This window comes from Copidosoma floridanum, unplaced genomic scaffold (assembly GCF_036245765.1).
Source record: "Copidosoma floridanum isolate Cflo_tuat_1 unplaced genomic scaffold, Cflo_Japanese_pri ptg000001l, whole genome shotgun sequence".
NCBI classification, from domain to species: domain Eukaryota; kingdom Metazoa; phylum Arthropoda; class Insecta; order Hymenoptera; family Encyrtidae; genus Copidosoma; species Copidosoma floridanum.
The window spans coordinates 1897339-1921139 of NW_028321878.1; the positions used below are offsets into that span (position 1 = coordinate 1897339).

Below are 23801 nucleotides of genomic sequence, written 5' to 3' on the forward strand. Positions count from 1 at the left end.
TCAAGAGAGGGAGAATGGGTGGGCAAGCGGGCGAAGGGAGAGAAGCCCCTGCGAGACGCGCATAATGTCATAGAGGGAAGCCAGAGGAGAGATAGCATCATCGAAGAAGAGAAACCTCCCTGTACTTAGTACACGCTTGTCGGGGGCCGTAGATGCAGCGTCCCACAAGACGTTTTGTTTTTTGTTGCCGAGGAGAGGGTGAGGCTCTGCTTTTCTACACCTCTTATTCTCGTTTTCTTGTGCTATAATTGACGCGATTCGTTCTTATTCATAAACGGTGATTATTGTGTTTCGTTCTCTCTGTGATGTTGTTGTTGTTGTTTTTTTTTTTTTTTTTTTTTTTTTCACGCGATCCCTAGCAAGGATTTTAGACTTGTCGAAATAAGTTATGGGCGCGATTTTTTTTATTGACATGATCGAGGGACATTGCAACGCACGCACACCGCGCGCCCTCGTGTGTTTTTCATAATCTTCGGCTGTTTGCACAAAATAAAATGTACTTAATATAATTATACACCTACGCGCGTGTGGAAAGTGATGATACTTTAGATGTGCCATTTGTCTCGATCGATTGATTTATAGTCTCGCGGTGTATACTTTTCATCGGAAAGAAACCATTTTTTTGGCTCGTCACTTGTAACGAAAGTGAAAATAAGCGCGTAGAATTATAATAAATTAATTGTTTATGAATTAAAAATTGGAGCGCGTCCTTATACGGAGGGTTGCAGGAGCGCATGGGTGGACCGGTTCATGATCAGTACATCTCTCTCGAAGCCGAGTCGAATCCAAGTCGCGGTGATGGGGTGGCGGTGGTGTGTCATATACGCGCGCGGTCGGGGTTAAAGGTCACGCGTGCGCTCACAACTGTATATAATACACACATATATATGTACTTTCTCTCCCCACGTGGACTCGTACCTCTCTGCTGATGCACGCGTTATATACATAAATATACACGGGCGTGGGCATATATTTTTCGTTTTTAGTCGTTCAAAGTGATTCATTGCGAGAGTATATTCTTGTATATTGAATTAATTGTATTAAACGAAGGCCGAATTGTTGCGTAATAAGATAATATGACGGTAAATCAAATGACTTGCGGGGTCGCGTGTTTTATCCAACTGCATTTTATATAGATTTAAAAGCTGCAGACGTCAAGTTTAATATAATGGCAGAGAAATTCATTGCATCATTGTATTTTCGTATTGTGTGTACTGTACTCGTGCACCAATAACGTTTATTTATAGTATCGTCTTTTTGACGTTTGCATTTTCCACGTAACGAAAAATTACCCGGTGGCTTTTTTTTTTTCCTATACGTTCGCACGGCATGTACCAGTTCCCGATGAGAGTAGCATCATTCGGCTCACGCGAGAGCGCGTTGTATGCAAAAATAAAAAAGATCCCATCTCGTGGATGATCCAGTTACAAGTAAAGGGAAAAAAAAAAAAAAAAAAATTGCAGCTAAAAGGGAGCAAAGCTGGAAATAATGAGCAGAAAGTGGCGTGGGCTGCTGTACTGCGTTATGTGGTACAGCAGCATCGTGTCGGGTTTTCTGTTCATCGCCTGTCCCCTGTTGCCGCTGCTGCTGATCAATCCACCGGCTTTCAGAAAATGCGGCGAGCTCCTATTCTGCTGCTGGGAGATGTATCCAGCTGTGAGTTGTTTTTTTTTTTTTTTTACTTACGCGCTTTCCTCCTTAATTTTCGTTTATAGTGATTACATTTTTATACCATTCAAACACGGGTGTAAGACCAAATTATTTGACAAGGGAAAAAAAAGTATACCTTATCCGCAGCATAATATAGATCGCGTGCAGATATTATATTGTTAACAAGCGGATGTTCGTTGTGCGAGTATATAAATAACCATATGTATATTTCCCAACGATGCAAAAAAAATAGATAGTCCGGTGTACCTATACACACTTTTTGCTCTGGTCAAAAAAAAAAAAAAAAAAAAAAAAAAAACTTATCGTGGAAATGGGGACCGTTTATATTTTACTGTAAGCAATAAGTACATCTATACAGGGGAAGAAAAAAAATCGAAATTTGTTTTGGTCCAAGTGAAAAGAAAAATGTATATACATAAGATTTTTGATAAAATCAGATACTCATGGAGGTTTTTGGAATGAAAGTGGTGGTGTCGGGTGACCACGTGAGGCCGAACGACTCGGCGATCCTCGTCATGAATCACCGGACCCGAGTCGATTGGAACTTTTTGTGGGGAGCCATTTATCAGGCCTGCATGCCCAGCGTTGCCGAGCACAAGCTCAAATTCGTACTCAAGGATCCGATCAGGCACATTCCCGGCCCAGGTTTTTATATACTCTTTGTATTTCTTCGTATCTATATCTGACAATTTCTCGACTTCACAAGTGCACACTGTCCTGACGAAAAAATCACGGATTGCCTACATACAAAACGATCCGAAGGTATACAGTTGTTTCGGTCGTCCACAAGTGCCGAACTTTTTTTTTTTTTTTTTTTTTTTTTTTTTTTTTCACAGTTTCAAACAATAATTTTTTCAACCTTATAGACAGCAGGACACGATATTCATAAAAATCATGCCTTGTAAAAACCATACTATATTATAATAAAATTCTTGTTTGGGGAAAAAAAACAAAAAAAAAACAGGTTGGATAATGCAGATGAACGGCTTCCTGTACATAACCCGGCAGTGGGAGGAGGACCAAGGCCGCCTGTCCCGGTCGCTCGATTACCTCGTGACGTTGCGCCGACGCAGCCAGTTGCTGATCTTCCCCGAGGGCACGGACCTCACGGTCAGCAGCAAAGGTCGCTCGGATCGGTTCGCGAAATCTCGGGGCTTGCCACTGTACGAGCACACGCTGCATCCCAAGACCACGGGCTTCAGTTACCTCGTGAGACACCTACGGGACGCGGACTACCTCGACGCGGGTGAGACCTCCTTTTTCTCTTTCGCGTACTTAGACATGTAAACGAAACAACTTTCAACCGGTACCTAACAAAATATTGAAAAACGAGCAGTTTACGACCTGACGATCGGCTACCCGGATTTCGTTCCCCAATCTGAGCTCGACATGTACGTAAAAAATATACACGCACTGTTACAAGTGTACAAATGATCATCATGAGTTCATAAATACGTAAAACTTGCAGGATGATAAAAGGCAAGGTGCCGAACGAGGTGCACTTCAAGGTGCAACGGATACCGATCTCCGACATACCGAGGGATGAAACGGCTCTGAAAGCCTGGCTGGAGGAACGCTGGCGGCTCAAGGAACGAGAACTCGGGCAGTTTTACCGCGACAAGGCTTTTCCCGGCGAGCCCTGGCCCCAGTCTGCCCGACTGCCCCTCAGGATAGCTCTCGTCTTCTGGACCTTTCTGTCCGGTAAGTATACATATTTATATTATACACACATCGCCGATTTACGTGTATCTATATCTATATACTGGCTGAACTTATTTGCAGGTCTGATGCTAGTGATGCTGCTCGTCTCGACCTTCTTCCAGATATGGACGCTGTGCTTCGCGCTGCTCTTCATTGGCATGTCCCTCTTCAGCACTGGCTTCAATCAAATCGAAATGGCCTGGTACGACAAGTGGAAGGCCCTCGTCCTTGTGACCGACCGGCGCAAGCTCGAGTGAACTGTACACAAAAGTACTCTGTTGTTCTTGTGTATCATCACTCTCCTTCTTTTCCACCTCTTCTGTACTAACTGCAATCAATGTCTCCAAAAAAAGATTATTATCGATGCGTACGTACGAAGAAGACGGTACTTTTAAGTGCGATCGGTAACTTAATATGTACACGTATTGTATGAGTTTACATTTTTCTTGTCTCGCATGACAATGATTTGATATGGAAAGGAGGAGGAGGACTCGTTTTTGGATGTGCATCTTGATGTTTCCTAAACTCCTATTATATGCAAACAGTCAATATGTAATCATTTATTAGATTGTTAATGTTATTGTTGTTGTTGTTGTTGGTGTTCGAATACGAGAAGAGAAAAAATTAATCGACTGGAAAGTCAACGATTTTTTTTTCAACTTGGGTAAATATATAATATGCGTGTTGTGTAAACAAGGCAGACGTGAAAAAAATTGATGTCAGTGCTTTTTAGGGGATTTTAAAACACGACCGAGAATAATTTCAAATAATTTCGTCGTCAGTTCGATGGCTGAATGTTTCTATCTTAACTGTAATAACTATACATAAATGTGTTAAATCAGAGCAAGAATCGTAATATTTACAAACTGATCTCAAGAAAATATTTTATTAACGTGAATTTTTTTTTCCACCAACGAATCAAATATTTTTGTAATTAAATATTAATGATATGTAAATCAAAGTTCTAATATCACATTGACGAAGTTTATCGAACAATTATAGATATTTTTTTAATTCGAGAATTTATCAACAAAGTATACTAATACATGCATACGGAGAGTTTATATTGTTCAAGCAGAGGATATATGATACGTTTTCAATATTTTCGAATGATTTAAGAATACGATATTTTTCTACAGAGTAAGCGACCGTCGAACTCTGAAAATAATATTTTGTGTACCAAGTACTTATTAACTTTTAAAATTGTAGCCTCATCAAAGAATTATCGACGTACTATCGTTTTTCAAGTTTTATTATAGAAAAACTGTGGAATTGTCCTATCAACTTGTTGTTGGTCATCTGTAGAACACACTGTGAGAAAAATAAATTAAACATTATAAAAGTAGCGCGTAAAAATTAAGTACAAATTTACAAAGCTACATCATTTAGTATTAATTTAATTTAAAAAGTTAAACGCAAAGCGAATAAATTGTATGTAACTGAAATAACGTTGAAATGTTGATCAGATAGTTATATAATTAATTGATTACGAGAATGTATGTGAATTATGCATTATCATTTGTTAATATAAAAAGTCATCGACTTTTTTTGTTGAAATTTTAAAGTCTAATAAACGCGTGATTAAGTTAATCGTGAAAAGTGTTAAATACTACGTATTAACTACAATTAAGAAAACAAACTGAGCAAAACTTAGATTTGTGATTTTAGTACTCTAAATAATAATTTTCATTGTTTGATCGTATTGATATAAAAATAAGGGCAAACAATGAAATATTAAAAAAAAAAAAAAAAAAAAAAAAACTAGATGTAGAAAACAGCGAAAAGAATAATTTAGTTGTCTATTATTTTCAATAGTTCATTAAAATATCTTGTAGGTACCTACAAGAAGGTGAATTCATGTGCCAAAGATATTCGCTCCTACGGGATAATATCAATAAATACAAAAAATGAACTGTATAGGCTTGAGTAATTGTTAAAAAGTATATTGATGTATTTATAGGTGATTTAATTAAAAGCAATACTATCTTTTCTGAAGGTTTATGAAAATTTATTTATAAGCGAAATTATTGCAATCGACTTTACAAGGGACTGAAGAAATCCTCGATTATGTACAAAATAACATTCGTAAAATCGTTCGTAGCTTCTCTAATGAAATTTATAAAATTTATCCAACACAAAACAGGTATTTGTTTCGTAAAATCTTTACATAAATTTTGATTTTATACTATTAGAGTATTTAAAAACCAAAAACGTTAGAGAATAGGTGATCATACATCTCATCTATAAACAGATAACGATTATTGGATTGTAATATGTCACAATTAAAATCTTTAATGAACAATAAAGATTAGATTAAAACAAAACTGCGTTATTTGTGCTTTTATAATAATTTCTTCTTATAAAATGGATTAACCGGACTTGGTAGTGGGCTTGGCTTTAATACGCTTGCTTTTGGTTTTCTGTTGGCGTCAAACGGAATTTCCGGATTCTGCAATATCTTGCGGAAGTATTCTGACGTATTTTGCGCCATATTCTTCTGCAGGGCAATTTTAACACGTTTTTTTGCCGAATCTGTTTTGGGTGTTTGCAGTGCAGACTTTTTCGGCGATGGTGTCTAAAAATTTACACTTCAATTTTAAAAATAATGAATATTATTCATCTTCCGTAATAATTTTTTGTTAATATCTAATGGTTTACCATAAAAATTGACAAAAATAAAAAAATTTATTTAACTCACTTTACTTTCATGTTCCAGTCTAGTCAGAACTGGGGTCAACCATGGCATATTACTTGGAAATGGATCTAGTTTTTTTCTATTTCCTGTTAGGATTTTCTTTTTTTTGAGTTTTTTCTTTTTTTCTGATGTATTTAGCATTGATGTTAGAGCACTTTCTGGAGCCAAAGTTTCTACATTCCAATTATTCAATTTTTTATCAGTTTTAATACAACCTTCACTAGCGGTTTGAGACTTCTTTATTCCTTCTTCATTAATGTCAGATGCATTTTTTGACACTTTTTTACCTTCCTTCAAACAAATAACATTGGAATTTTCCGACTTTCTTTTGTTTGTTAAACCTGTATTATCTAGGTTCTTAGAATGTTTCAACTTTTTTTTTTTTGGAAAATTCGACACATTTACATTTTTAGTATTGTTGGATTCATCAAATGTGTCCGGTGGAGTCAATTCCTCTAATTCTAGGCTACCGTTATTTTTTTTCCTTTTGTTACTTTTACCAGAATCGGAATATAACTCCTTATTAAAATTTAAAAGTTCTTTAGTGGCTACAAACGTGTTTACACTGTAGTCATCTCGATCGGGAACTTTTTTCATCCCGATTGGCATTTCACCTTGACTGAGCTTGGTAAAACTAAAGAAACAAAAAAAAACGATTTTTTAATTTTTATGAGGTGAGTATCAATATTTATAGATGAAAAGACTTACTCATTAATCAATTTAGTTATCCACTTGCGATTTTTGGCGGTGGATGCTTGATGAAATTTGTTTTCTTTCAAAATTTGAGCTATTTGGGATGCGTCAAAAAGTATTGGCGGAAGGTCTACATCAACCATTCCTGCCCTTGGATCTAACGGTTTTTCCACACATTTTGAATCCCTTACTTCATCTTCGTCATCATTTAAAGCTTCAGCTTCGTCTTCGTCGTCCGAAATTTCAACCTTTTGCATTTGATCAATACTGTCACAAGGGAAGTTGGACTGTGAATAATAAAGATAAAAATGTCAAGGATCATGGCAATTTTGTTTTCTATGAGTGACAGGTAAACGAATTTCTCACCCTTCTCCAAGCATCGTACTTTTCCAGGTACTCTGAACCAACTTCAGATTGGAAAATTAAATACCTAAATATACTTTTTACAATATGGCTTATTTGCCTCATATCATCAATACTAGCTAAGTATATAACATATGGCCTGACGAATTCTGTGACCATACTTTCTGGTATTTTTTCTTCGCCAACTTTAGCCAACTCTTCCATATAAACATTAGTTATGTGTAACTTGAGGCCCAAGCAATTTTTAGCATGCATTAAAATTTCTTCTAGAACTTTACCAACACCAACAACACACTTTTTTTTCCAAGACAGTTTCTTACAGACAACAAAAGTCTGGCGCAAGATCCTTCTAACAAGCTAAAAATTAGACAAACCAGGTGGTTATTGAATAAAACATAATGATTAGTCGTAATTAGACAAAAAAAATGCAACTATACCATTTCAAATTTATCCACTCTATAGTTGTCTAATCCAAGCCACTCCGTAGCAAGGCTTTTCAAGGTACATTTTGTGTAAAGTAGCGCAGTGTCTACAGACTCAAAACAGTGCACCAGGTTGCTCAGAGACTCCGCAAGGTCTTCCTGCACCAGGGGCTTGTCCGACATCCACATGCAGTAGAACAGACCCTTCCATAGCCTCAGAAAGTCTTCCTCAGTGAAAGCTGTAGGGGTTCAAGCATAACATTTAGAAAACCTAATGAAAAATCACAAACAACATTATCGATGAAATTGGCCATATACATTCTTACCAAAGGAGCTCCGTGATCGCACAGTCAGCCAGCGCTTGAGATTTTTAAGCACCTTATCCCTGACTTTTTTGTCATTATGCGCCAATAACCTGGCGAACTTGACCTCCTGAGCGACCAACAACGATTTATCGTCCTTAGTTTTCTTGGGGGCATTACTTTTCACAGCTGCGGTCTCCGGCAGCCTTGCCATCGAGTTCATCTGTTTCTTGGCCCGCACACGTGTTCGCTTCTTCTTCACCTTGAGCTTGAGCATCGGCGCGGCTTTGGCGCCTTTCTTGTTCTTCTGCAGCACTTTCATGTTTGTTGCCCGATTCGTTCACGTTTCGAGACTAAGTAAGTATACTGCACCGATATTATTGCACTAGCACAAAAAGTGTGTCTCTCCTCTCTCTCCTAGCTCTCCCTGTATAAAGTTCAGAAAGAGAGGCAGCAGCAGCGCGCAAGCGTCGAGAGAGAAAAAGGGGCAGAGGTTGCGGGGGCTGTTCCTGGCTGTTGAGGCTGTTCTCGGCGTTTTGTGTTACGCTGCGCTCTTTCTACTTTTCCACGGGGAGGTTAGAATTTCGAATGTTCAAGGTACTTACCGAACAACATATATATAACACAACACACGCGCATATTATAACATACCGTGTATCGCGAAATTTTAACAAATCGCGAGTCCTAACATACAACTGCGGAAGTGTGTATTACGCGCCACGCGCTCCCGATTTCAAGATATTTTAATTGCCCTGGTAATTTTACGGGGAAAACGACATATCTCGCGTAATGGCATCAGCCAGGGAGCGCGTTTTCACGCTTCTTCACACACACTTTTTTTTTCTTCTCTCTCGTCCTCTGTCCGTTTCTTTCTCGCTCGTTCATTACATGTGTAGGATTTTTACCCACATGCCCGACCCTTATACTCCGCAACGTCCTCGACCTCAACCCATATTTTTCGTAACTTGTAATATCCTCCTCCTCCTCCTCCAGGGTATCCTATATCCTCCCTCTGTTGGTTTCGCGACGGCTCACGGCGACTCTTCTGCACATGTATAAGGGTACAGTTGTCACGTGTATGACACCCCTTGGTCTTGGTCCTTCTAGCTGCCCCTTTTTTGTACCCAATACAAGTACTTGGTAGTAAAAAATAAGAAAAAAAAAAAAAAAAGAATATTTTTCATCGTTATGTTATTAATTCATCTTTTTTTGTTGTTGCAGTGCAGGTGGATCGGTTCGAGCACGACGAGTCCGCTGTCGCGTCTGCTTGTGATAGCGGGGCAGGAGCAGCAGCGCAGCCGCGCCAGTAGGCGCAAACGTTCTTGCTCAGTTGCGGAACAGCAGCGGTATCATCAGCACCACAACAAAAGGAGAAGGGGAACGTCAAATACCACTGACAGCAGCATCAGTTTCAAAGTTGGAATCGCAGGTAAACATCAGGGAATTGTCGTGACAGAAGGAGTAGGAGGATTGCAGAGGAGAAGCTTGCATCTCAGTGCCAGGATGCCAAACATCATCAACGACGTCAAGCTCGACTTCAAGGATGTACTCCTTAGGCCTAAAAGGAGCACCCTCAGGAGTAGATCAGATGTGAGTGTATTTTATTTTTTAGTAAAACAAGAAAAAAATGTTTCACTTTTATTACTATTTGGCCCCCTTTCATGATATTTCACGGTGTTTGCTGTGCCTGTCTTGTTTTTGTTTTATTTGCACTGTCTGCCATCGTCGCAATGCGTAATCTTGTAAGGCGAGAAGTAAAACGATACACGTCCGGTGTTTGTGGTATCTTATCGATGCAAATATTAAGAGAACCTAATACAACTATTTGTGTATACTTACACATGCAATATCGAGGTGCTCTCGCACACGTGTGTAACAAGTATACGAACTTCGGTCCCGAGGTTCTTTCCGCAAACTTATTAATAGCCAAAGCTCGTCATTGTGCTCTCGAAGTTATTGGTTTTGAGAACGGAAGAGTTTAGATGTATATATACACATATACCTTTTCGTTGCTGTTGTTATTATTATCGACTTATTATAAAAAACCGTAAGCCCCTTCAGTCGCCAAGGATCCGAGAACTTTTTTTCCTTTGCATTGATTTAAGTAATGATTGAGGATGAATGTTTTTTGAATTTTTACAGGTGGATCTTTACCGAGACATAACTTTTCGTAATTCAAAACTCACTTACAATGGCATTCCCGTGATGGCCTCGAACATGGACACAGTCGGCACCTTCGAAATGGCAAGAGCACTGGCCAAGGTAATTACTTACAATAATTTTATTGTATTTTTTTTTCGATGTTTTCTTTTCGTTAATTTTTTTTTGTTTCCCCATTTGTCATCAAGCACGGCCTATTCACCACTGTACACAAGTACTACACGACCGAGGATTGGAAGGAGTTCGCCGCGGAGAATAGGGACTGCTTGATGCACATGGCAGCAAGCTCAGGGACGAGCAACGAAGACTTCGAGCGCCTGTCAAGCATCTTGGCAGCTGTTCCCGAGCTGCTGTTCATCTGCATAGATGTTGCCAACGGGTATTCCCAGCATTTCGTCGAGTATGTTAGGAAAGTTAGATCACAATTTCCTGAACACACGATAATCGTAAGTTATTTTTAAGTTATCAGTTTTTCTCGAAAAACTTGATTTTCCTATCACACGCGTACACCTAGGCATGTACGTATTTGGATTCATTTGTTAAATCTTGAAAATTTTGTTAAATTGATTTTTTTTTTTTTTTTTTTTTTTCTCAGGCTGGAAACGTAGTTACTGGTGAAATGGTAGAAGAATTGATTCTGTCTGGTGCAGATATCATTAAAGTTGGAATTGGCCCCGGATCTGTGTGCACTACGCGCATGAAAACTGGCGTTGGCTATCCTCAATTGAGTGCAGTAATTGAGTGTGCAGATGCTGCTCACGGACTCAAAGGTCATATTATTTCTGTAAGTGTAAACAAACAACGATCGAACTTTATTTCTAAAATTTTTAAAATTATGTTTAATTTTTTAATAGCCATTACGTTATTTTAGGATGGTGGCTGTGTGTGCCCAGGAGACATAGCAAAGGCTTTCGGTGCTGGCGCCGATTTTGTTATGGCTGGTGGCATGTTTGCAGGCCACGATGAGTGCGGAGGTGCAGTTACTGAGAGAGACGGGAAAAAATTTAAACTGTTTTATGGCATGGCTTCTAATACAGCTATGACTAAACATTCTGGTGGAGTGGCTGATTACAGGTAAATTTGTATGAAAACTGGAACATTTTATTTTTTTAATTTTTGACATTGATTTTTTTTTTTTTTTTTTCAATATGTAAAAACTAATTTTAGAGCTCTATTGTAATTTAACTGTATTAAGTTATCAATTTTAACCTTCAAATAGTCTACATTGATGATAAAAACAATAAATTTGCCACTTGTATTGCGAAGTTTATTTTTGTGTCATTCTGCTAACTTGCATTAAAAAATGCTGGGTACGCAAAAGTATTATTTTCACATTACTTAGCATACACAAAGCATTTTTCATGCGTGAATCATTTATGAGATATCATGTGTGTTCTTGTACTGAATTTATTTAACCCAACGTTTGTTTTATCTGTCATCAGTTTTTAAAGTTAAACAATAGCACCTGCATCAGGCATTAATTGTGGAATTCAATGTATGCATGCTTGATGTTTTAGGTCATCAGAAGGCAAAACTGTTGAAGTGCCTTACAAAGGACCCGTAGACGCAACAGTATTAGACATACTCGGAGGTTTGCGCTCAGCCTGTACTTATGTCGGGGCATCTCGTTTGCGCGAACTGCCCAGACGTGCCACTTTTATAAGATGCACTCAACAGTTGAACAACATTTTTGGTACTCCAATGTAAATGTAAAAACGTGATTTTAAAAAAAAAACTTTATTTTCACGTATTGAAAATTAGCCCTAATTTGTAATAGAAAAAATACGCATCAAGTGCCATGAACTATTTAAAGGTGCGTGCACACTTATCGTGTAATAATGAAACGAAGGTTCTTCTCTCGCTAAAGTCAATATTTGAAATGCGCGTACACGAGGCGCTTCAATCGTTGAACGATTGATCAAACATTTCGTAGGTTCCGCTTCATAATATACTTACAAAATAAGTATCGATCGTGACGCGGCTCTTTTCACCGTGTGTAAATATTAAATAAACAATATCGATACAATAGAATTCTTCATGGAATATTTTTCGGTAATGGTAACTAAAATCGCTTTTAAGCCCTGTACACTTCTATAGTGATTATTGAGCAGTACTTGGAGATATTGTAAAAATAATTTATTCATCTTGCTGCATTTACGGGATCTTTAATTTTTCAACGTACATTGAAAATACAAATAAATATAATTAATGTTAATGTATAGAAAAGGGGCTAAATGACGTTAATTAAAGAATGTTGAGTATACAACAAAAATAGCTAATTGTACGGAAATTGTAAACAATAAAGAGAGATTATACTTTATTTTTAACTTAAAAGCTTAATAGTCTACATTATTCATTAGATGCACGTGAAAAATTTCATTTTGTATCTTAACAAAGGGATTAGTTTGATAGACCTCAACTTTTATAGGCAAAAACAGTATTAGCTAACATTATCAATATAGATAACTAGACAATGCACAGCTGTATTTTTTACCAAAGAAAAACAATAAATGGCCTGAATGTGTATCGAAAAAAAAACAAAAAACGGAAATGTATTAAAATAAAATTTTGTTATTGTGAAGCGCAAAAAATAGATAAAATGGCACAATATTCATTGTATTTGAAGTATTTTATTATCTACCGTAACATCTCGCACAAAAATTTCTTAATACAATAATCGCTAAGGTACTTGAAAGACGGGAAAAAAATTTTTCGTAGAGAAAAAATACTATTTTTCTGTTCTTATACTTTTATTAGTTTGAAAGCTCCATAGTTTATTAATCATCAAAAGTGATGTTTGAATACAATTTATTTCTCACTGTGGATACAATGTAATAATTATGTAAGCGGAAAATCAACTTTATTGAAAATTAATGAAATATGATGTAATAAACATTCTGGTAATGTTTATCGAATTAGTAAAAATAAATGTACGTTTACAAAAGTGAATGAATAAAAATGGTTTAACAATTTCTCGAGTACCTACAATATTATACTCATATACTACATCGGTACAAAAAATCATCTAAAACGATGCACTATACAGATAGTCCGGTTGCTATTTGGTCACGAAATTCAATAAATCAATGTTTCGTTTAAAATATCGTCGCTTTCTTATTTTTCCTGCATTTTTTACAATTAGAAGACTACACCAGTTGGATTTTTCGTACATATTTCACGTCATATACGCTGAATCGCTGCATGTTTTAATGCGCTGTAAAATCGTTGTTATCTCAATTCCCAAGTGTTCATGTAACTTGGCCATTTGCTCTCTTCCTGCAAGTACAGTTGAATCAATTTTTCTTTCACTTTATCAGGACGATTTATAATTTTTTATTTAAATTTAATTCATTTTTATACACATTGTTTGGATATAGTATTCATTGATTATATGAATAATTTAGATAAAGAATGAAAATTCACATATTTTGCAAAGTATTTAGTGAAATTGGTTGACATACCTACGAATTTTAATTGTGTAGATAGCAGAAATATTCTTAAGATACTTAGATAAAAGAGGCATATTCTGAATTTTTTTTTTATTTTACCAACAAACATTTAGGGTTATATAGAATAACTTCATACTATTCTGAATTAAATGAAAAACACGAATGCTTAGAAATATTAGAAAGAAAGTATATCACTATCTCCTAGAAAAAACACCATAAAAATAATTGTATTTGACCCATTTTAATATTGCAGAAATATATTTGTAAATTTCATTTTACAATATCAATATAATATAGCATGACTGACAATACAAATTTGTATTGTTCTCTATGTATTAAAACAGAAAATGCTACAATCTGTTACCAAGTGTACAAATAAAAAAAAAGTAAAAAATTCATCTTTCATACACAATTACAAATGCATTTTTTTTAAACAGTACTTATAAGCCTAAATAATTGCGTTACATAAAGTTGAGCTGCTTTTATCCTTAAGTTTTTTTGTTTATTTTACACATTAAAAATTCATCATCATATCAAGAAATACATGTGTACTTTCAGTTATTACATGAACAGCATACTTCTGATGCAATACATCGTGAAATTTTATTTTTTTTCTCTCATTTTGAAGAAAGCCGACAAGTGGTCGAAATATTACGTCTCAGGTTGTTTATTTACTAGAACAATGGAGTATACTATAGAATACAAAAAAAATTAAGAGAAAAACAGAATCTTGACCCTAAATCATAACGAAAGCATATAATTAAGGTACTAAAAATGTCCTGATAAGTTTATTTTTATATTTTTTTCATTTTTTTTTTTTTTTTTTATTCAAACAATAGTCAAACATCTATAATTATTTATGTATCCTAAAGATATATAAATTTACAGGTATATGCATGTATTTACATTCACATGCATATGTTATCTATAAAATCTTCAGATTTTAAAAAATGTTCCTCTGGAAAGCTATTCTGTAATCTGTATGGAAATAAATAAGTGTTATTGTAAAACATAATTTATTATAATGCTAACTTTAAAATATGTCAAAGGTGTAATACATGTACATGTAATAATACATTGTTATATCATAAATTTTTTAAATGGATAAAAATTGTGCATAGCATAGTCTTATTGTATGTAGATATAATGTATAGTAGTATACACATAATATATTATGAAAATATTAAATGTATATATATATTTAAAAAGCGAATCCTATTTGATAATATTTCCTGAAATAAGTAAGGGTCTCGTTTATGAAGCATATAGATGATATGATTTACAGTAATGTTACAACAAAAATTTTTATAGTTATTTTTACACCAATGATTTATTATTTAAATTATAATTAAAACAAATTGAGTTCAAGCACAAAAATTTAAAAATATGTGCTTTTCTAATTCTGCAAAATTCAATTTTGTAGAGAAAATGTGTTTTTATAAAACCAGAAATTTTTTTTACATTTTCGTTCGGTCAGGGTAATTATACCTTAAAAAAAATTTCAATGTAACATTAACCTTTGACATGAAATTGAATTGTAAAAGCTACATTAGTCAAAAAAGTAGAATTACTTTACTTTCATTCAACGATAAGTATTTATTAAAGCACAAATGAAAGCGAAAACTATTCTTAGAGCTCAAAAAAAAATAACAAAGAGTATAATATAATAATAAAATTCTCATTTTTTATTCGAGATGACTTTTTGGAAATTTTATCATTCATTTCAATATAATTTAATATGAGACAAAACCCATTTTTGTTTAAATAAATCAAACGTAAACGTATTTGTTTTTGCTTTAAGGGCGCAGATATGATGTACGCATTTTTTGTATAAACTACAAAAATTGATCCTTCATATTTTAAAGTATAGAAATTTCTTTTAAACTTTTAATCGGGAGTTTTAAACTGAGTAATATAGATAACGTGATTGATATGTGATGGTAACTATAAAGCAATACGAACAAAACCAAGTTTACATGTTAATCATTATTTTCCAGATTAATTTTAATAGGTAGAAAAAAAAAAATACACAGACGTATTTAGGATCTCAAGCAAAGAAAAAAATGTACATGATTCGAGACTGGTTTTATCTCTTCACTGAATGCTTTCACAATACTGTTGAATGAATAAAAAAAAAGTCAATTAAGGCAATATACCTCAACTCGTTATATCCATTATTTCAATCAAATCTTTTAGAGATAACCACTAAACATATGTAATCATACATTGTACTTACCACAATGGCAATACATATTTGCTTGGATCGTTTTACTGTTATAAAGCAAAGCAAATTATTGTATTAAACCATTCCTTATTGCGATCATATCTCAAAAAGACTTGTTTACAATAAGAACACAAAATCTCTACAAAACCGAAAATTGCAGGGTATATAGTAAGAAAGAAGTTACACTTACTAGAGGTTCATTTAGATGACAGACTGCTCGGTGATGCCGACGCTCAGTTGTCAGAGCTCTGCTGTTGAGGATATTGGTAATTTTGGTAGCTAGCTGCGGCAGGATAGCCAGGATTTTGTTGTCCAGGCTGAGCTGTTGGACCTTGCGCAGGCGTATAGTAGCCCGGTGCCGCTGGATTCATGCCATAGCCACCGTAAGCCTGTGGAAAGGCGTTTGGCGCAGCTCCCGGGCCAGTTGGCGCAGCCGGGTTCGCCATGGCGTTCGGCATCTGCTGCTGTGGCTGTCCCATCTGATTATTGGTCATTGGATTACCAGGCTGCTTAGACAATTTTTTTTTTTTAATTTTATTGTTACGTTATTGCTTGATTCTCATGTAATTATTTATTTTGCATTCTTTGTTAAAATTCACAGAATACGATGTTCTTACTTACTTTTGATTTCATTTGTGCCTCGATGGCTTCTGCTTCCTTTATTTTTCCTATACTTCGATAGTACTCTGCCCACTGTGCACTGTAATCTGCTTGGCTACCGTTCTGTTGAGTAGCTTGCTGTTGTTGCTGTGGTTGCTGCTGTGGCTGAGGTTGAGCAGCAACTGCAGGATTTGGTGGATTTGCGCCTGGCGTCTGTTGTTGTGACATGTCAGGTTTGGGCACAGACGCCTGTTGTTGTTTGAGCTGTTGCTCGATTTGATCAGCTTCTTTGTGCATACCTAGTGACCTGTAGTACACAATCCACTGAGCGCTATAGTCAGCCTGACCCGTAGAAGGATTAATTTGGGCTTGTCCTGCATTTGGATCGCCCGCAGGTGCCTGACCTGGCCAAGCTTGGTAGGCCGGATTCCACGTAGGGTTGTATCCCATCGTATTTTGAGCACCATACATATTATTGGCCTGAGGCTGAAATGTGAAATTTCGATGTATATTTTTCTGTCTCATGTATAGTTTTCAATACAGTGTCAAATGTATGAATAAACGTACAATGGTTCCACCACCCAACTTTTCCGCAAATACTCTTTTTGCATGCTCGACTTGTTCAGGCGTTCCCTTGAGGGTAAAGTATTTTTCCGTTTCAGTACCAGGATTCCGCCTGTCAAGTTCACAATGAGCACCAGTCTGTTGATTGATGTGCTTAATTGTTTCACCACCTAAAATAAAAAATACAACACATATCAAACTGACGTTTTGTAAAATTTTATAATGCCAAGAATGTGTTTTAACCTTTTCCAATGATGATACCGCACTTGTTTGTGGGAACAGGAAAACTGCATTCTATCTTGTTGCCCATATTTTGTTGATTGTTCCATCCACCGTATTCATTAGGTCTTCCAGCAAAACCATTGCCTCGAGGATTGGGTCTACCCTTCTAAAAAATATAAGAAAAAAAAAAATGTTTATAATAAAATTCAACAATCGCGCAACAACACTCTTTTAACACATTTAGTGCAGCTTACGAAGTCTCAAAGTTCGTTGAATAAGTAATATTAAATGAATGGAAAATGATGCTAAAAAAGTGAAGTATAAATTTTTAATGTATCGATGATGAGTAGCTGCAACAAACGTGTAGAACGAATGTGTGCATGAAATATGAAGAGAAAAATAATGAGGGGGAATAAGTGGAGCTGTGTCAACATGGAAAATTGCAGGAGCAGAAGGGTAGAGTGAGACGTACCACGACGCTGTCGATCATGTCTTGGATTTTCTTTCGCGCGATCTCGACGTTCTCGTCGTTGCCTGAGATGACACAGGTTCGATCGCCGGGCGCCTCGTCCTTCAGATGCAAAAACGTCACCTTGGCGCCCGTCTCCTGCTGCAGCTTTTTAATCATTTCTCCGCCTTTGCCGATAACCAAGCCCACCGCGGCTTTTGGCACGAATACCTAGGCACATTCCCCGGATTCCGGGATTATTTAGAAAACTGTCTCGTTGTAAGAAAAAAAAAAAAAAAAAAAAAAAAAACTAAAATTTTTTTTTTTAATTTGCATCACTCTACTGATTGCATTTCATACGTTATTTTATGACTCATCGGTAGGAGGGAATAACGTTGGATTTGACACCAATGACAAAAAGATTGAGAAGAAAAAGAAAAAACTGGATGTATTTAATGGTAATCGAGAAAATTTCTTGACAAGCTTTAAACAATACCAAAATGTTGAAATATTCGAATTGTGTAATTAAAAACGGAGTCAAGTAAAAACGTTTACAAAATTGTTTATACAAACATTTTGAGATAAAAACAACTAAAAGTTGGTGTGTTAAATTTGAGGTAACATCTAAAACTCTAGACTCGACACTACATTATTCGATTAAAAAGTAAAAAAAAGTTCAAGAAAATCCACTAAATACTCCAATATTGCGACAACTGACATTACATGCACAAAATGATATAATTTTTAATGAGCTAATGAGAGATAATCAAGATTATAAATATATTGATTGAGATTTATATTGTCCAATAATTGTTATTGCATTATTTGAATTTCAATATTTCAGTTAATGATACAGACTACGGTTCGCTAAACGTGTTAAGAAGAATAGTGCTATTGACAAGCAATTAGAACGGAATGCTTTAAATTAAATAGTTACCTCTACGCCTTCTGGATTTCCTTCTGAATTAAAACCTCTGCTTCTGTTGAATATCTGCATTTCTTTTTCAGCAATTAGTTCATAGACTAATTGCTTAGCATGTTCCACCTTGGCCGGATCACCGGTAATTCTGTAAAAACCAAATGGTGGTAATCATTAAGTATATTAAATTATTAGATAAATGTGGCTGTAAGAACTTTGATAAACGTACCTCAAAGGTTTTTCCTGTTCTTGACCAGGACCTTCTTGAATTACAACCATTTTAGCTCCAGATTTCTCTTGGAGCTGCTTGATGGTTTCACCACCTTTACCGATTATTAGACCCACTTTGGGGCCGGGTATCATGATCTCTACCAAACCCGGATTACCAGAAGTCGTTGGAAGAGGTGAAGGTCCCGGGTAAGGAGGATTTGCTCCTGGTATTTGTTCATCAGGTCGTTTTTGGTGGACAACTGATAGGACAAGTTCTCGAGCTCGACTGTAACAAACGAAAAAACGAAATACTAAGTGATCGTTAGTGATAAACAGAAGTTAAATAAATAAAATTAATTAAATATACTTAAATTACTATAAAACACATGTACAAATGAAATAAAATCGAAATAAATGTATATGCTGAAGTGTATATATCAAGTGCGATATTCATTTTAAAAATCAGTATTATACGTATGTATAAATATGTATATCTCTTCAATCATTATTAAAAAATAAGTATATAGTATTATTTGAAACATGATCATGTAGAAATCAATTATATATTTTTTTGTAACAATTATAACGATCATCGGTGTGACGACGAGCTTGTTCCAAACAGATAGCAAATGTATCGTATTTTTCTCTTCCCAGTAGCGAAAAATACAGTCACATGCATTTTTCTACTCTTTTATTCAATATTTCTTCCGATCCAACTTTTTTCACATACATATCCTATAACTTTCCCTCTCCAAACCCTAGTGAAAGTAAAGAGCTATTAGTAAATTCAATCATTTTTATGAAAAATGTCAAAATTTCGAAAATGTTAATATCATAGAATCAACAATATATCAATTATGAGATTATCAATAGACCACTTGTACTCACATCCAGGGTCCGATCATTAAAAATTAAAAATTTATCATATATCATATTATATAATACATATACACGTTATCACACATGGGACAATAATGGTACATTGTTCATGAGGACCTTTAAGTAAGAAGTATCCCAGATTACACATATTTCTTTACTTCTGTGATGTGTGAACGATTTTATGGGCCGCAACGAACGGGAAGTGAAATTTTCTGTCTAATTAACAAGCAGAAACTTGCCACATTCAGCCCGCTGATACGTAAATATATTTGAACGTGATTGCAGAAGGTTGACGTATTACAATAGTAATAAATTATCTTTTTATTTTGATATAATCATATGGCAATTATAAAAAACTTGTATTAATTGCGCATCACATTTCAATTCTAAAATTATATTTATGATTGAAGACAATCAAAATTTAAATAAATTTTAGTCATGAGATGAGCATCAAACAATCAATACAAGTTTCCATGAATTATTATATAAATATATATATTTGTATATTATTATGAATATAACTATATGTTATATATGTATTATATTTAAAGAAATTGTTATTGTGAAAATAATAATAGTACGAGATACAATATTGAACATATTTGTAAATTAATAAATATATAGATATGTTAAATATATGAAGACGAATGTTTTAGATCAATAAATTTTAGAATCATCTAATGACAAAACCAATGACCATTATGTATACATTTATAAAAAAAAAGATGAAATACGTTTATGCCTTGAGATGATATGATTTTAATACATGTAACAAAAATTAAAAGTGTTTCAATGATTGTTCTTAGGCTGTGCAAAATTAAAATTGCATTTGACAATATATTAATAAAAATTTTAAGAGTGCAAACTAAAAATGTATCAACTGTGAATACAATTTTTCAGCCTAAACAAGACATTGGTATTGTACTGCATTGTATTTAAAACAGATACAAAAATAAAAATAAAAATATAGAATGATAAAAATTGAGTTACTTGACAGCTTCTCGGGTGCCGGATAGCGTGCAAATACGCTCAGGCAGACCCCCACTTTCTGCAGCCATTTGAATTTTACATCCCGTTTCAGCTTGTAATCTTGTAATTTGTTCACCTCCTCTGCCAATTACTGCAAAAGATATTGTAAAAAAAATTAATACACCGAGTACAAGTTTTTTTATTCCTCAAGTTTTTCAACTGATGTATTATGTATTACGTCAAGGAGTTTAATAGTAAAAATTGTATTGAAATTCAAAACTTACTTAAGCCCACCATTTTGTCAGGAACTTTGATTTCTTCATTGCACATACCCATACCCATTGTAGGAATTGTAGGTGCTGAAGTAGCAGTTGGTTTGGGTGTGCTATCATGACCAGATGTCATTCCTCCATGAAGATTAAATATTGGATCAGGGATAGCAAGTTTCTTTGCTTCAGGTTCTAAAATTCAATAGAATAGGGGCATTCCAAACATTGGGTATTTTTACTCAGTTATCATGTACATGAAACGTATATTCATGAAATTAAAAAAAAAAAAAAAAAAAAAAAAGATTAATAAGTAGTTGTAAAAAACAAAATAATCAGATTTGTGACCAATTTTTACCTGAACCATCTTCCAAAGACCGTTTTTTCGTAGGATCGGAATTATTTGTACCTCCTGGATTTATTTTTGCGGCAATCTGTAAGTAGAGTAAAAATGGCATAGTCTATACGGAAAAATTCTTTTGTTGATAACAACGCCTACTTAAAAAAAAATTTTATTAAAGCAGATTAAGCATAGATATATAAAAACGAGGGTATGTGATGTACACATTTTTTTTATTGTATTCATTTTATTCTCTTCAAATAAATAAGCTGATCAAACTTTCCAACTCAAAAGATTGGTAGTGGATACTAAGACTTGCTATAAACTTTTGTTGATTCACTGCTTGGTAGGAAAAAAAAAAAAAAAAAAAAAGTAGAGAGCAATGTTAATGTGTATACATGAATATCGAAAGCTATTCACGTTAGAAGTAATCATGAATCATAAGTTCTCTTACTAAATACTTGAATTATAATTTCAAGAGGTAAGAGGAAATTTCAAAAGCCTTATGCCCTTATTTGAGATAGTCAAAAAAGGTCACGTCAGACCACGAGTTGGTCATAAACAGAATCCAGAATAAATGAAGTATAAGTGGGGGACGCGTGCAGAAGGAAGAACTCCGCCGAGTTGGTCGGCCATGCCGCGCAGCGCTCTAAATTCGCCGCGTCGGCATCGACGCGCATGTAGACAAGTAGGTATTTAGGTATTAGTAAAACTCGCACTCATACAATGCATAATATATTGCACATGCACACCACACCTCGACACATTAATGATCCGAATCGACTCTAAGGTAGCTCAGAATGGGATGTATAAGTATCCTCTGTAATAATTGGTTTCTGAGGATACTATAAATACACATATGTGGATGAATATTTCAACTCTATATATTTGCGGATGGAAGAGGTTGAGAAAGAGGAAGAGAATAAAAAAAAAAAAAAAAAGAGGGCATCAAAGGAAAGGTGAAAGCTCTGGACCTCTGCAAGGGGTTTACTAACACCCGTGACTCATGTAAATACCTGCTTGGCACGCTGCACCGCAGCGGCAAAAGCTGAGCTCTGGGAGAAAGTCTGGGGTGGCCCAACCATGGAGTAATCGCTCATACTGCCAGTCGTGCTACCGGGATTGCTGTTACCACCTCCTAGGTCCAGACTACTATTGCTCTGGTCCTGTTGCATAGCAGCCAAGGGTGCACTGGACATGCTGCTGAAGCCGGCGGCGGCGGCAGCTGCTGCTGCTGCGGCTGCAGACGCAGCCGTCGCTGCCGCTGAAGATGAGGACGAGGACTGTTGTTTGCTACTACTACCGCCGCAACCGCTGCGGCTGCTGCTCGTGCTGCGTCGGTCCCGATCCCGGTTGTTCGACTTGGAGCTCGAGCGACTGTTGCGATACGAGGACTCGCGGTCGCGGCTCCGGCTTCGGCTGCGCCTGCGACTGCTGCTGCTGCGGTGGTGGTAGTCCTCGTCTTCGTCCCGATCACGATCACGCGGGGAGCCGCGTCTCTTTTTCTTGCCCGCCGTGGTTAAGTCGTTCACTGACACTTACGCCTCAAAAGTACGAGCTCCCGTTACTTCTGCCGACACAGGCTCTTTTTCTTTCTCGCGACTCTTAGTTTAATATAAGCCTGTATCTCGTGTTACTCTCCCGTTCGTTCGACTCGCACTAGATAGTTCGAGGCTCGCTAGCAGATTCTGCTTGCACTGACCGGGACGGGTAATATATACTGTACCCACAGACTGAATAAAGACTTGTTCTTAACGCAAGAAAGTTTCCGTTATGACCGTAAACACGTTGACAATGAATGCTTTTGATTGTGACGACTTAACAACTTTATCCGAGTAACTTTGGTGTCGAACTACTCGAATTGCACTCGAGTCGGGGCCGTCGGGGGAGGGCCGATCCTTCCATCAAACCTATATATATATCTTACTCTCTCTCTTTGCGAAGCGTTTGAATGTGTCTGTGTGCGTGGAAGAACCCGGGAACACAGTAGAGGTTAGCCGTAATTAGAACTAAAAACAAAGCGACTTTTAATGTTGGTTGTCAATTTATTGAGCGTAGGCACGCGTGATTGTAATGAAACTGCAAATTTAATTTACCTGCATACAAAAACCGCTTGATGGTGGTTATATATTGCTTAAAAACTTCTTGGAAAAACCGGAAAATTGATTAAGCCTCGTGTGCATGTGTTCTATGCGATCGTGGCTTTCAAGAGTTGATCCTGCAATCCGCATGCAGCTCTTATTCCTTTGGTCGTCTAGCAGACTCGTCTCTCTGGGTATAAGTCACTGATTGGCTCTGCCATTTTCGGGGCTAAGTGGGAAAATGCAAGCCAAGCTTAGCAGAGTAGCAGAGTGCGTGTATGCTATGCGTGTGTGTTAATCAGTTAATCTGTGTTTCTTTCGCCAAATTGCCAGCGCCAGCACGCCAGCAGTGCCGTCTGCCGTGTGCCAGCACCGCTTCTACGTTCTACCACAGTAGGTACCACACATGTGGCCCCAAAAATGGCGTCTTCAACCACACACACTCCATTTTGCAGCCATGTTCAGACGCGCGGGAAAAAATTGGCAGGTTTAAATGGATTGAAATTAAATTACTCTTTTGGACATTTTTTTTCGATCAGGTAATATTGCAGAATTTACTTAAAAAATAATTTATCGTGAAGTTTAATTAAAAAGAAAACTCGTTACTGATAACTATCTGTAAA

The 23801-nt window shown here is 36.0% G+C and overlaps 5 protein-coding genes across 9 annotated transcripts in view; 3 read left to right on the plus strand and 2 right to left on the minus strand.

The window, feature by feature from the left end:
• The first annotated feature begins 73 nt into the window (after window positions 1–73).
• Window positions 74–4273, plus strand: LOC106636341 (lysocardiolipin acyltransferase 1). 2 transcript variants are annotated; one of them, XM_014348719.2, is made up of 7 exons: window positions 74–198; window positions 1464–1656; window positions 2109–2316; window positions 2636–2917; window positions 3008–3062; window positions 3140–3372; window positions 3454–4273. In XM_014348719.2, the coding sequence occupies exons 2-7, from the start codon at window positions 1489–1491 to the stop codon at window positions 3627–3629; spliced, it is 1122 nt and encodes a 373-aa protein (XP_014204205.2). In that variant the 5' UTR covers window positions 74–198; window positions 1464–1488; the 3' UTR covers window positions 3630–4273. The 2 variants fall into 2 exon arrangements, with proteins under 2 accessions (XP_014204205.2, XP_089446618.1); XM_089590492.1 differs by lacking the exon at window positions 74–198 and having other exon boundaries at window positions 1534–1656; window positions 2137–2316.
• Window positions 4274–5358: 1085 nt separating this feature from the next.
• Window positions 5359–8197, minus strand: Nnp-1 (Ribosomal RNA processing protein 1 homolog Nnp-1). Of its 2 annotated transcripts, none has more exons than XM_014348715.2 (6): window positions 7872–8197; window positions 7561–7784; window positions 7127–7480; window positions 6776–7047; window positions 6071–6701; window positions 5359–5947 (listed from the first exon to the last, which is right to left on the minus strand). In XM_014348715.2, exons 1-6 carry the CDS (start codon window positions 8167–8169, stop codon window positions 5714–5716), a joined length of 2013 nt encoding a protein of 670 aa, XP_014204201.2. In that variant the 5' UTR covers window positions 8170–8197; the 3' UTR covers window positions 5359–5713. The 2 variants fall into 2 exon arrangements, with proteins under 2 accessions (XP_014204201.2, XP_014204202.2); XM_014348716.3 differs by having other exon boundaries at window positions 5803–5960.
• Window positions 8198–8359: 162 nt separating this feature from the next.
• LOC106636340 (GMP reductase 1) lies at window positions 8360–12956 on the plus strand. Its single transcript, XM_014348717.2, has 7 exons — window positions 8360–8444; window positions 9069–9437; window positions 9990–10109; window positions 10196–10453; window positions 10603–10791; window positions 10879–11081; window positions 11525–12956. Exons 1-7 carry the CDS (start codon window positions 8436–8438, stop codon window positions 11712–11714), a joined length of 1338 nt encoding a protein of 445 aa, XP_014204203.2. The 5' UTR covers window positions 8360–8435; the 3' UTR covers window positions 11715–12956.
• On the minus strand, window positions 12755–23491 carry Psi (P-element somatic inhibitor). Of its 3 annotated transcripts, none has more exons than XM_089594133.1 (13): window positions 23194–23491; window positions 22114–23106; window positions 21116–21191; window positions 20776–20952; window positions 20513–20642; window positions 18663–18929; window positions 18452–18581; window positions 17539–17745; window positions 17088–17232; window positions 16848–17014; window positions 16302–16766; window positions 15871–16186; window positions 12755–13283 (listed from the first exon to the last, which is right to left on the minus strand). In XM_089594133.1, exons 2-12 carry the CDS (start codon window positions 22294–22296, stop codon window positions 15914–15916), a joined length of 2220 nt encoding a protein of 739 aa, XP_089450259.1. In that variant the 5' UTR covers window positions 22297–23106; window positions 23194–23491; the 3' UTR covers window positions 12755–13283; window positions 15871–15913. The 3 variants fall into 3 exon arrangements, with proteins under 3 accessions (XP_089450259.1, XP_089450256.1, XP_089450266.1); XM_089594130.1 differs by lacking the exon at window positions 12755–13283 and adding an exon at window positions 14077–14434 and having other exon boundaries at window positions 23194–23490; XM_089594140.1 differs by lacking the exons at window positions 12755–13283; window positions 17539–17745 and adding an exon at window positions 14077–14434.
• Window positions 23069–23801, plus strand: part of LOC106636272 (glutathione synthetase) — a 29810-nt gene continuing 29077 nt past the window's right edge. The window contains exon 1 of the mRNA XM_089594153.1: window positions 23069–23717. The gene's annotated coding sequence lies outside the window, so the exon portion shown is untranslated. The remainder of the gene's footprint in view (window positions 23718–23801) is intronic.